This window comes from Plectropomus leopardus, chromosome 8 (assembly GCF_008729295.1).
Source record: "Plectropomus leopardus isolate mb chromosome 8, YSFRI_Pleo_2.0, whole genome shotgun sequence".
Taxonomy (NCBI): Eukaryota; Metazoa; Chordata; class Actinopteri; order Perciformes; family Serranidae; genus Plectropomus; species Plectropomus leopardus.
The window spans coordinates 33,112,309-33,125,416 of NC_056470.1; the positions used below are offsets into that span (position 1 = coordinate 33,112,309).

Here is a 13,108-nt window from a genome sequence, read left to right on the forward strand (position 1 = left end):
AGTGTTTCCAAATAATGGAAAACTTAAACTAATGAGAAACTCTCTCAAAACAATGAGCAGCTTTCTTCAGGCTTATTGAATTATTCCAGATTTACAATCTCAGATTAACGACTTTGTGTCTCAAAATGACATCCTGTCTCAAAAAAAGGAGTTGGTATCTTGAGATATGACTTAGTATATCAAAATGATGACTTTGTATTTTAAAATAATGACTTAGTATTACAAGTAATGACTTATCTCAAAATGACTAAGTATCACAAATAAATGACTATCTGTAAATAATGACCAAGTGTCTCAAATAAATAACTCGTGTGTGAATAATAGACTACTGTCTGAAGAAAAATCACGTAGTATCACAACATAATGAGATTTTCTCAAAATCACTTTTCTTGAAAAAATGACTTAGTTTCCAAAATAATTAAAAACTTTATTAAAATAATGAGAAGCTTTGTCAGGATGACTAATAATAAAATAATGACTTAGTATCACAAAGTAATGACTTAGTATTGCAAAAATAATGACGTCTTATTTCTAAATAATTACTTAAAATTTAATATGACTTAATATCTCAAAAAAGTGATTTAGCAAATCAAAACAATGACGTCTTATCTCAAAATAATGACTTTGTATCTAAAAATAATGACTTACTATCTCAGAATAATGCCTTAGTATCCCCAAATAATGACTTAGTTTCTTACAGTGATGACTCAGTAAATAATTAGAAACTTTTCCAAAATATTGACGTAATTTGTAAAAACTCTGAAGCATTCTGGGCTGCATCTTTGTGTTAAAGGTGCAATGCAAATTATTAATATAACTGCTAATAAAAACACAACTACTGCTCCTAAAATGTTTCCCTCAGTCACAACAAAGTGATAGTAGTGATTATGAAGACAATGTGGCCTCCCTGTGGTTTGGACAAGCCAGTGCTGCATTCATGAACACACGTTTGTTTCAACGAGGACGCAAGACAAGTCTGGACAAAAGGACAGTGAAGCACAGGGACAGGAGCTTTATTAGAGACAAATACATTCAGTAGTGGGACAGCTGTGCTCCAGAAGACAAACAGCTGTGTTTGGTTTAAAATAAGTTAAATGCACAATTAATTAATAAATCAACTAAACTAATAAACATGGAAATGACTTATTAGGTGGTATTGTGTTGTAGTGTTAAATACAGTACACAGTATGATGGTTGATTCAGGTGCAAACAAAGGACTTCAAAAAACAGCCTTCAAAAAAACAGCCTGGAGGCGAGGAAACACTACATTAAGATTAAAAACTGTTGCATAGACTGTTTTTGCGCACAGTTTTAGTATTACAATCAAACGATGCGCTATTGTTATTATAAAATTGCATAGAGGACCTGCTGGAGAGAGGCACGCTAATACACACATCTCTGCTGAATGTTGACGTGTGTTTGTTCTAGATGCTCAGCGTCCGAGGCCCGGTGCTCTGAACGGCGTTCATGACGGTCTGCACCACTTCAGAGGTGGAGCCTTGGCCTCCCAGGTCAGCAGTGTGCAGCTGCAGGACAAAGGAGAAACAGTGTGAGCAGAATATCCTCCGTTCCTTCTTTCTGTTAATCGTCGGTCAGATGTGGCGGCGTGTGATGACGTGTTTGTACCCGAGTCTCGGTGACGGTGGAGAGGATGGCTCTCCGGATCATGCTGGCGTAGGCGTGGAGCTTCAGGTGATCCAGCAGCAGGCAGGAGGCCAGCAGCATGGCCGTGGGGTTTGCCGTGTTGCGGTTAGCGATGCTCTTCCCGGTGTTCCTGGTGCCCTGCACATCGGAGAACACGTAGAAGACGGCTTTAACTCCTGATTACCATAAAACGTCAAATAAAAGCCTATTCCCAGTTAGACACCCAGTCTCTTTTACTGGTGACAGTTTTTGACAAATAACTCTCTCTCGTGTTTAGTGTTTATACTCTCACCGTCTCAAACACGGCGTAGTCCTCGCCGTAGTTGGCTCCCGGCACAAGGCCCGGTCCCCCAACCAGCCCGGCGCACACGTTGCTCACTATGTTGCCGTACAGGTTCGGCATGACCATCACATCGAACTGCTGGGGCCTAGAAACCAGCTAAAACGCACGAAACATAAACTCTGAACATTTTTAACTTAAAGAAATTAGTTTTCTTGAACATTGAACATGATGGTGATGATAGCGCCACATACAGAGACGAGCAGCACGGCAGCGCACACAGAAACGCTGCAGCTACCTGCATGGAGGTGTTGTCCACAATCATGCTGTCGAAGGTGATTTCAGGGTAACCGCTCGCAACCTCCTTACAGCACTCCAGGAAGAGGCCGTCACCCAACTTCCTGCTCCAACAAACACACACGCAGATGGGTCAGGTGTTTTATAGAGACAAATGAATTTAAAAAAAACCAGTTAGGGTCTTTGAGCAATCCGAAACTGACATGATGTTAGCTTTGTGAACAGCCGTGACTCGTCTGCGTCCTTGGGCCCGAGCAGTTCTGAATGCGTAGTCAGCGATGCGTAAAGATTTGGTCTTGGTGATGATCTTCAGACATTCAACAACGCCCGGTACGTTCTGCAGAGACACAGAGGGAGTGAGGATACACAGAGGCCAGAGCGGTTTTGATTTGTGTTTTTCTTGATCAAACCTCGTGCTCCAGGCTGCTGTACTCTCCCTCCGTGTTCTCCCTGATGATTATGATGTCGATGTTTTTGTGGCGTGTCCTCACTCCGGGTAGAGACCGGCAGTGCATCACGTTGGCGTACAGGTCCAGAGTGGTGCTGCAGAGAGGACGACGTGAAGTCGATAAGATGCACAGAGACGGAGACGGATAGATTGATTATAGATGGATTATGCTCAGGACTGAACACTGTAACTCCACTGCTGCATATCAACACTCCAGCTGTTGTTGAACACAGTTAACTTCGATAAAGAAAAGTGAAAAATGGAAAATGGTAGACTTACCGGAGCAGGTTGTTCCTGGACTTGTATGATGGTGGCAGGTTGTGGTTGGTCTCAATGTTACCTGAATAAACAAACAAACAGTTTTGTCTCATCGCCAATCTCTGATCTGAACTGGGCTTTAGTTTGGTCCAGACTGGAATATCAGAACATCTGTTCGGTGGCTTGTGGGACTGCACAATTATTCAAGTATTAATCATGATCACAATTTTGGCTCTCCACGATTGCGTGTTCTGCACATACCAAACGCCACTATCACTATCAAATCACGCATTCCCTAAACCAACAGTCTCCAATTTTTAAAAACTATCACGCCGCTGTACGTGCACCCTGCAGCGGCAGCCTGTGAAATACTTCACTGAATGTTGAGAGTGCAGACGGACAAAACGAAATTCATCCTCGATTAACCATCATCACCCGTTATTTGGAAGCATTTCCGATTTAGGATTTAGGAGAGAACACTTTAAATGCAAAGAGTGCATGAGACTTGTTTCTGTGCCGCAAAGCAACACAACCTGTTAGACCACCTGAAAAAACACCACGACTTGCAGTAGGATGAATGCATGAAGAATAACGTTGCTAACCTCAGCGTACAATTACCATGAATCGCCATCTTTGTCCAGCATCAACTTTCATCCATGACAGCGACACTGCAGTATGTCACAGTACTGTGAGCGCAGAAAAGAGCCTTATTTTAAATCTTACTTCGATGCAAAGATTAGTGCATCATGGCAGCGTAATAGCAGCGTTTTCTATTTAAATGCAAAAGTGCAAAACAAATATTTTGTCCCTAAAAACAATGGGTAATTGTGATAAATAATCATTATCTCAAAATCCATTGATTAAGTGTATTGCCATCAGATTTTGTCCAGACGTTTATTTTCTCTGCTGTATGAACCCCAGTAACTAGTAGCAACAGGACTCAGATTATTTGGGGAGTAACGTGAACGTTTACAGATTTTTCAGGTCCTTTGTTGGAACACTTTTCATCAGCAGACTCATTTCTAAAACACCTACCTTTTAGTGCGACTCCATTGCGTCTAATCGCCATGATGGCGTTATTGATGTCATCCTCTGACGCCATAGATGAGTCCACACCGACCACCTCAAAGTCCACCGGGACACAGCAGAACCTGGTCATGAAACAGAGCGAGATCACTTCAGTATGACAGAGCTGAGCCATTTACTGACTCTGTGTGTGTGTGTGTGTGTGTGTGTGTGTGTGTGTGTGTGTGTGAGAGAGAGAGAGAGAGAATTCTCACCGGAACAGTTCACGCACGTGGTGGGCCAGCTCTGGTCCGATGCCATCTCCGGGAATCAGAGTCACGGTGTGTCTGCCTCCGTACCGTGCCGGTGGAGGCTGTAATATACGCATGTATACGAACACAGGAAGTCAAACTGCTCCTCGTACAGCCTAAAGTAAAACTTGTACGGGACGAGTATTACGTGGAGACTTAGAGTAATTTTCTAATTATTGTGGAGGACATCTTTGATTTTAATCCCGTGTAAATCGGCCATGTCCATAATTTATAAAGTAAAGATTCCCGGGTCAGTCACCTACCATATTTTAGTAAATATATTCCCGTGCAAACTGGCATCTCTGTGATTTGCTGGTGATTTGGGTTTTTTTGGGGGGGTTTTTTTGTTGTTTTTTTTGTTTTCTCCACCGCCGTGTGACACCTTAGTGACTGGATTAGGCGCGCTGGCCTCCTTGGTGATTAAGGATAGGGACTGTTCGTTCGGGGGAAAGAGGTGCTGCAAAACGGGTCAGGCCTTTAAAAAAAAAAGCACTGAGAAGGGACTTGTGTTTTTAATTTTGGCTTAGATGAGGGACATAAACTTTAAAAGGTAATACTTTCTATGTATTATAAATTTTAAAAAGTCACACCCCGTCCTCTGATAAACACTTGCACAGAGGCTATACGATGTCCTGCTGTGGACGAGGCCATAACAAATATATTTTAGCCACCTAAAATATTAATATTGGTTTAAGTTTACGCTTTATTTGAATATTTGCTCCTTTTTTACCTTAAAATAGGCCTGTGTAAACCAGCAGCTCTGCCATTCAGTGGAGTAAAATCACTGTTTTTGGGGTTTTTAATTTAAAAGCATAGAATCCCTGTCAGAAAGGGCTGTTTTACAGCAAGGTAAAGTGGAAATATTCTGTGTGATTATCTGTACGTGACGCAGCAGTTTGCTGCCCTAAAGTTATTGTAAATAAACATTGTGATTGTGATTATAATTTCTGAAATATATGAGGAGTTTACCAGGTCTCCAGGTAATATTAGTCCTGTGGGAATAGGGCTTAAAAGATAAATCCACAACAAAACAACTGCACCAACTTCTAAACTTTTTTTTTTTTTGCAGCAGCAGCAGCCATACTCACGATGGTCTGGTGTGGGCGGATGGAGGTTGGAGGGATTCAGAACGGAGGACAGAAAACAGGCAGGTTAGTAGGACAGAGAGGAGGGGGAGGACACGCGGTGACCAGCAGCTTTCTGGTGGCATCACAAACACATTTATGAGACAAAACAATGCTGGTTCTCCTGTGGACGTGCAGTAAAGACATGTTGACGTGTGCGCTTTGGGAGTCCCTCAAAGGGACATAATGATTATTCGTACAGCAATTAGTCGCCCCGTGTTTCAAAAAGTTTATGCAGAAAACATTTTTCTCGCATGTACTTTGAAACTTGAGAAAATTTGCTTGTTTTATTTCAAAAACATGGGATGAAGGCAACGAGGGAAGAAATGACCCCAATATAAAAAAAAAAAGTACAGGAAAATTACCTTAAAATTAGCATTAGAAAAAAAACAGAAAGTAAAAACAAAAACAAACAAGGAAACGATTTGAAAAAATCGCTTAAAAAATAATTATTCTGTAACATAATTTTTAATAAATAAAATAATTATAAATATAATAATAATTGTCTGGACATTTTTCCCTAGCTTATATTTAATAATTTTCTAAATCTACTAATGTCTTGCCAAATTTCTTATTGCCTTTCCCCATGTTTTTGAAAGAAATCAAAGCATTTCGGTTCAAGGTTTTGAATACTTGTGAAAGGCGTCTGAGCGCAGCACAATAAAAGTGAGTTGTCAAAGGGTTAAAAAAATCACCGTGCCATAGTGTATCATGAGAGGATAGAGGAAAGAAAAAAATCTCACCCACATTACAGTACAGCACACTCGGATGCTCTGTGTCAGCATCATTACTCACAGTTTCCCATGTGCACTTTCCTGTTTTTCCTGCCTGATTTCTGCAGCTTCAAGTATCTCACAGCTGCTTCAGCTCCACCGTTTACTAAAGCTGCTCTTCCTCTGTGCAGCTTTGGGTCCTTTTATACGCACTGCATGCATGTTCAGTCTATTCGTAGTTATTGCACATACATCATTCTGGTTTTTTACACTGGTTTTGGTTCCAGTCTAACGTTGGCTCGTGACACAATAAATATTAAGGTGATAATTCGCTGATTTTCAACCAGCTGTGTATCAAAACAATGTGGGTGGGACGTGTAGATGAACTGTGGTAAACTTCCCTCCATCTACTCGGTGCCGAGGTAACGCTTCCCAACGTCATTCAGTGAAGTTTTGCTGGCTCTCGGGAATTACAGGCTGCACTCACGCCGCCACCGTGGAAACAGAGAGAGAACTGAAAGAATATCGTTTTCTTCTGAAACTTGTGATTTACACCCCTTCTGGTTGTGCGCGATAACGTTTTAAATAATGTTTCACAAAAATGTCCTAAAAAAAATGAGTTTTCTGTTATTAACAGCTGACTCGTTTTCCTCCAGTTCATCACAATTTTTTTCTTAATTTTTGGATTTTTCGCTCACTGTCAAGCCATGCGAGAAAAACGTTTTCTTCACATGGTGACTAATTGATATACAAATGATCATTTTGTAGGTAAAATATTCTGTTAAGGTGTACAACAGTGAGGTTATCACATTAGGGAGGTTTTGAGGTAGACAAAGTGTGACTGAGCTCCTTTTTTTTAAATAAAAAATAAAATAAAATCCTGAACCACTTACAGCATAAGTCGACTTGTGTCTTTGACTGCATGTCGCAGCACCATAAACCTGTGAATCCAGAGAAAATGAGGTTATTTGCAGAGAAGGAGGGGTGTTTTTTTTAAATTTTGTTTTATTTTGTAGATGTTTTTGGATTGAGTGTTTTTTATAGTATAATTCTAATAATAATAATGTTTTCATTCAGTTTTGAATGGGTTGGTACATGACAAGTTAACAAATAAGACATTCTTAGGCAACAATACAAATTAAATGGCTACAGAATAAAGGAGATCTGTAGAGGAGAGAGCACAAACACAAGTCATAAATAAATAAATACATACATACATAAATAATTTGAAATAACGATGAATAATTTTAAAAACATGTTAGAGCAAGACTAAGTGCTGTTTTCGACGCAGGACTTGTAGCAGAGTATTTTTTCAGTGTTGTATGAGTATTTTTACTTAAGTAGGAGGTCAGTACTTCTTCCACCGCTGATGAGCATTTTTATTTTGATGCTGAGGGTCATGAATTGTTACTTGCAAAATATTTTGAGTGCAAGCCTTTACTTGTAAGAGTATTTTAAACGGTATTATTGCTACTTTTACCTAAGACAAGGGAGTATTTTCTCCCCCTCTGCTGTCGGTGGACTGAGCACTTGTTGTATCAGCGTTTGAATAATTTATGCGCCTGCAGGGAGCAGTTTACAGCCTTATCTGGCTCTGGACAGAGAAAAACAGTCATGCTGAATAAAAACACATTTCTCTGCAGGGATTTCCAGTTTGACATCGCGTTGACCGGGTGGTGCTGAAAGGACAGCGACATTAACGGAGCTAGCTCAGTTAGCAAACTAACCGACCGACCGATCGTTAATCAGCTTATCTTCACTCACCGCTGCTCCGTCAAACTAACCGGTAACCGGCGCAGACACTTTAAAAAACAGTCCGCTCAATAATTCAATATCCGCCGGTGGACTCAGAAAGTGATCCTACCCCTGGTTAACCGGCTGCTGAAGACGAGCTTCAGGGCTCCGGAGAGGGACCGCACACACCGGGCCGTCATGTTCACTCTCCCCGCGGATGGACGGGCGAAACGGGGCCCGCGGGGGCGAGCTGCGCGTTCACCGTTAATCTCTCTCTCTGTCTCTCTCTCTCTCTTTAATCAGTTCAATAGGCTTTATTGGCAGGACGTTTGGGATGCATTGCCAAAGCACAGTTACAATTAAAATATAGTGAATGAATAAAAATATATAGTAAAATAGTAAAGAAAATAGAATATTATATATATTTTTGCAGTACATATATGTATGCCATACATACATGTGTATGCGTGCGCGTGTGTGTGTGCACGTGTGAGTGAGATTGTGCAATGACTGCATATTGGCTAGGCTAATCTAATTTGTGTGTGTCTGAATTTATATATATATATATATATATATATATATATATGGTTGCAAATCAAATTGTAACCACTTTCCTTGGTCAATTATTGGGTAAAAATTTACAATTAATCAACTAAATGTTACTTGAAAAGAAAGAAAACATAAAACTTTGTTTAATTCAAATAATACCAAATACATTTTTTACCTCAATCAAAGCTCACAGCATCGCATTACATATACTTTGACAGCATTGCATAGCTCATCACATTGAAGTTCACATTTGATTAAATTCTTAAAAACCGATTAATTGATCATCGTTTGTTATTATACCTAATATGTGTGTGTATAATTAATATTTGAGGTCATTAAAGAAATGATTAATAACAGGATATGAATACAACTTAATAGAATAAAATGTAAAACTAACCAGCAAAACCTAAAACCCGTGGACTTGATTGAGTAAATAGCAGCTGTGAGCTGAGAGGAGATCATTTCCAGCTGTTTTGTGTCGTTGTGTTGGTTGTCTCTTAGGCTGTGACGAGCACTGACATATCTCGCTGCTTCTGTGGCGCTGACACTATTCTCTCCAAACAGATGTTTACATTTCAATCAGCTGTGAGACTGTATCAAAATCTTTGAGTTTACATGAAATTTCTGTAAAGAACTTTGCTCTAATGTCTTCATGTGCGCGACATTGTAGCAGGAAATGTTGCTGTCGCCACCTCTCTCTCTGTGGACTCTCGCTTTCTCACACATTCATTCACAAAGAGACTCTTATTCACCATTTTTTTTAATCAGAGAGGATGAGGAGACAAAGATACGAGCACAGTGAAGTCCTTCAAGCCAGCTTTGTGTCACCATGGTAACTCTAACAGACTGCCTCGAGGGCCTGGTGGCCTACTTAGTTAGTTTGTTCCACCATTTTTTTTTTAACTGTGGTAGTTGTATTTTTTTGAGGGCACTGAGTTTAACCACCGGGAGGCGACATATTCACACAACATTAACATAAACCATTCAACCTGTTACACCACTCAGTCATTTTTCACCTGACCTACTAAGTAACATAAGTAAATAAATAAAACTAACAATACAAAATATTTTGCCTCCTATCACTCTGATAAACAGTTAACACCAGTCATAACCCTATGGCACCAAGCACAGTAGTAAATATTTTATAGTTTAAATCGTTAACTCACTGTTATTTCACAGCCTGTGTTAATATCATCACATAAGAAGCGCTGTGTACACTGTATATACTGTCTAGAGGTGTAATGTAACTAAGTAATAATACTTTTTTTTTTTTTTACAGTACTTAAGTATTTTGGGGGAGTGTCTGTACTTTACCTGAGTTTTTGTATTTCTGTCAACTTTCACTTTTACTCCACTTAAGTTCCTTAATAAAATGTTTATTTTTACTCCAATACTTTCACCCTAAGTATTTTAGTTAGTTATTACAAAATAGGGAAGAAAGGTATGGGTGGAAAAAATAAGGAATGGGAGAAAGGGAAAAAAATGGATTTTCTTACTTAATAATTTCAGTTGTAAAAAAAGATCTTGTTTTTCTTCAAGTGTAATGTACACTCCATTTTTAGGGTGGCGTATGTTACATGAAAGAAACGTTATAATTCTCAAAATTCTGACCACTTGCTTTTTTATTAACAGTATTTACTTGTGCTTTTACTTTCAGTACTTATACATGTAATATTACAAAATTACTTTTGATATGTAAGTACAGTAAACATCCAATACTTTTAGACTTTTATTTAAGTAATATTCTAATAGGCAACTTTAACTTCTACCAAAGTCATTCTTTGCTAAGAAGTCTGTATTTTTACTCAAGTGTGGCTTTCAGGTACTTCATCACCCCAGGTAATACCTTACTAATGCTTGCTCATAATTGCATACTCATGTATATAAAGCAACCTGTTACACTGACCATCACATATTTATCCCAGTACCCTTTGCGAGCTTCAAAATTACACTACTGTTTACAAATTTCATTGTGTTGATTATATTGGCCTATATGCCGCTTTTTATATAACAGATGTTATCCTGTATGTTTGGCTGTTGTCCTTGTTTTTGTGCATGTCTGTTTCTGTTTATGTGCATCAGAAGAAAAGAAAAACGGAACAATGAATTCGAAACTAAAGATCCAGGTGCTTTCATATCCAGAAATTTTGCATTTTTTGCTTCCTGCGCTACTGAGCAACTTATAGGCATAGATATATAGGCCCTGCCCCCATGCTGTATCCATGTTTTCCTAATAGAGTACTCAGGGATTAAAATTCTGTAGGCCAACCCGGAAACTAACATCGGCTCAATGTGATAACATTAGTCATTTAATTCTCAGCAACTGTCTTTTTTAAGATAGATAAGAGCTTCATAGTTGATAGTGGGGTATTTACTGGCGTGTTTTATATCGTAGAACAAAACATGAAAGTCCCCAAAGCAAAAGTTAACCTCTGACCTTATTTCAGGCTTCTAACCAAAAACCCATTCAAAAACCCACGGGACTTTGAGACACAGTGCAGAAATGCAATTTTTTTTCAGGTTTTAGAGCTCATTATTGGAGCTCTTTATATATTAGTCTATAGTTGTGACATCACAGATTCAAAGCGGTTCTGACGGCTTGTTTAAAGGCACTTTCTGATCACAGACTGTGTGCATTTCTCTGTGGATTTAATGTTTTGATACTTCCACAGAATTTATAAAGCACCTATATCTGATTTATATGAAATAACACCACAAGATTTTTACAAAATGGGACCTTTAAAGTTTATTCAGATTCTGAAATCACTAGTTTTTATGGAGTATATTTGTCCTGATAATGTGTTGAAGTACTTCAGCGTCATCAGTGTTGGCCTAACACAACAGCATTTAGCCAGCGTTATGAGATGAACATTTATGTGTTAATATGAAAGAGGAGATAGTCGGACAAACGGACGAATAACGGCGTCTGTACTTGAATCACTTGTGGGCCACTTGGAGAAATTTTACTCTCCAGCGTTTTTATCCTCGTCCAAACCGTCGTTACTCTCACGCTGGTAGTTGTAGTGTTTTTGTTTTTCTCGCTACGTTCTCCGCAGTTGGACGTGATACACTCGTGAGACTACACTTCCCAGCGTGCCCCGCGGTCGCGCCTCCTCCCTCCACTCCCTCCGCCTTCCCTCCCACTCCACTGGGCCGCGAGGAAGTCGCAAGATGGCTGATGTCGCTTGGAAGTAACGTTCCCCTCTGCAACATGAAGCCGTGAGTGTGGAAGAAAGCGAGGGAGGCACCATCGGGCTTTTATTTTTATTTTCTTTTAGTTACTTTTCTTTTATTTCGTCAAACATCCATCTCATTCCGCGTCGTGTCCGCCCCGGACTTGTCTTCGGGAGTTGACGCGTCAAATCACGCCGGGGACCCTGCCAGCAGCTAACAGCTAGCCACACCGTTAGCAAATGTTAGTTCAGCTAGCCCGTCAGCCTCAGAGCCTGTTTTAATTGATAATCTGACACCTGCGACCCAACAAGCTGCCGGTTCAAATGTGCTGAAATCCGCCTGAAATCAGGTAGAGCAGAACAAGTGTCAAATATTTACAGGTTTAAAAAAAATTACAAGCTGCTCGGTTTAACATCATGTCCGCGAACTGGCCATCCAGCCTGTAGGTTGCTAACTAATGCGCAGTATTGCATCTGTTTCATGTGCACAAACCAGCAGGATTATTATTTTATCGGCGTTTTTCAGTAACATCCACCACCGTGCTGCATTTCCGTTATTTGCTGCCTGTTTGAAGCTGGTTGTGTTAAAGCCAAATTATGGGAGCAGGAAATGTGTTGAACTTTTTCTGGTAGCTACACTGGCCTTGCTGGCATCTCACCAAAAATCCACAGGGATGGACACTAAACTGAGCACCCACGACCAAAATTGAGAAAAAAATTGGCATTTCGATATCTCGGACTGATCGCTGAACACGCGTGTGCAGCTGTGCATGGTGACTCATTTCACCAGTCTGGGTGACAGTTAAAAGTTGTTTTGCAGCAGGGTTAACCAAACTATCACTACACCGGAGACCAGTTAGCTTGCCTTAAGTGCACAGCTAGCTTCGGTCTCGCCCCACATCACATCACAAACACGGCGTACAGGACGTATTCAGAGCCCGCTCCCGGCCAGACACACCGGCTCAACAACACCGTCATGGGAGTGCAGGGTTTCCAAGAGTATCTAGAGAAGCGGTGTCCCGGGGCCGCAGTCCCGGTGGACCTCCTGAAGCTTGCCCGTACCGCGGCCCGCCAGCCCCCTCACCACCATCACCCACACCACCACCCACATCACCCCGGGCCCATGCCTCCCCCGCCCCCGCCTGCCAGGATCCTAATCGACGCTGACTCCGGCCTGCAGCGCCTTTACGGCGGATACCAGACGGACTGGGTGTGCGGGGGCGAGTGGAACGCCATGCTGGGCTACCTGGCCGCCCTGTCGCAGGCCTGCCTGTACCAGGGTGGCCTGGAGCTGGTCGTGGTTTTCAACGGCACCCTGGGGAAGGAGCGCTGGCCCGAGTGGGCGCGGCGAGCTCAGGGCCAGCGACAGACGGCGCAGCTGATAGTCAACCACGTCGGCAGCAAGGCCACCCCGCCTCCCCGGGCATGGTTCCTGCCCCCGGCCTGCCTCAGCCACTGCGTCCGCCTCGCCATGTTCCGCTTCCGAGTGCGGGTGAGCAATGTGTGATCATGGCTGTGTGTGTCAAGTTTTATTGTGGATATATGGCGTGCTGTGCATTTAACACTTGCCCT

The 13,108-nt window shown here is 41.2% G+C and overlaps 2 protein-coding genes across 2 annotated transcripts in view; one reads left to right on the top strand and one right to left on the bottom strand.

The window, feature by feature from the left end:
• Positions 1 to 1,008: 1,008 nt before the first annotated feature.
• Positions 1,009 to 8,014, bottom strand: LOC121947067 (isocitrate dehydrogenase [NAD] subunit gamma, mitochondrial-like). Its single transcript, XM_042491952.1, has 12 exons — positions 7,945 to 8,014; positions 6,974 to 7,020; positions 5,332 to 5,337; positions 4,208 to 4,305; positions 3,963 to 4,078; positions 2,949 to 3,009; positions 2,632 to 2,764; positions 2,425 to 2,558; positions 2,223 to 2,325; positions 1,937 to 2,083; positions 1,627 to 1,782; positions 1,009 to 1,526 (listed from the first exon to the last, which is right to left on the bottom strand). The coding sequence occupies exons 1-12, from the start codon at positions 8,012 to 8,014 to the stop codon at positions 1,425 to 1,427; spliced, it is 1,173 nt and encodes a 390-aa protein (XP_042347886.1). The 3' UTR covers positions 1,009 to 1,424.
• Positions 8,015 to 11,517: 3,503 nt separating this feature from the next.
• fam120c (family with sequence similarity 120C) overlaps positions 11,518 to 13,108 on the top strand; it is a 28,882-nt gene continuing 27,291 nt past the window's right edge. The window contains exon 1 of the mRNA XM_042492322.1: positions 11,518 to 13,028. Within this exon, the coding sequence (XP_042348256.1) occupies positions 12,513 to 13,028 (516 nt within the window). The 5' untranslated portion in view covers positions 11,518 to 12,512. The remainder of the gene's footprint in view (positions 13,029 to 13,108) is intronic.

What these genes read in the sequence shown, in the direction of transcription:
- LOC121947067 (XM_042491952.1), bottom strand. Translation starts at nt 8,014, where the DNA reads ATGACGGCCCGGTGTGTGCGGTCCCTCTCCGGAGCCCTGAAGCTCGTC. An exon ending in TCCAGGAACAACCTGCTCCG is followed by an intron (nt 2,765 to 2,948) that starts GTAAGTCTACCA and finishes TCCTCTCTGCAG; the next exon opens with CACCACTCTGGACCTGTACG. An exon ending in ACTACGCCGTGTTTGAGACG is followed by an intron (nt 1,783 to 1,936) that starts GTGAGAGTATAA and finishes TCCGATGTGCAG; the next exon opens with GGCACCAGGAACACCGGGAA.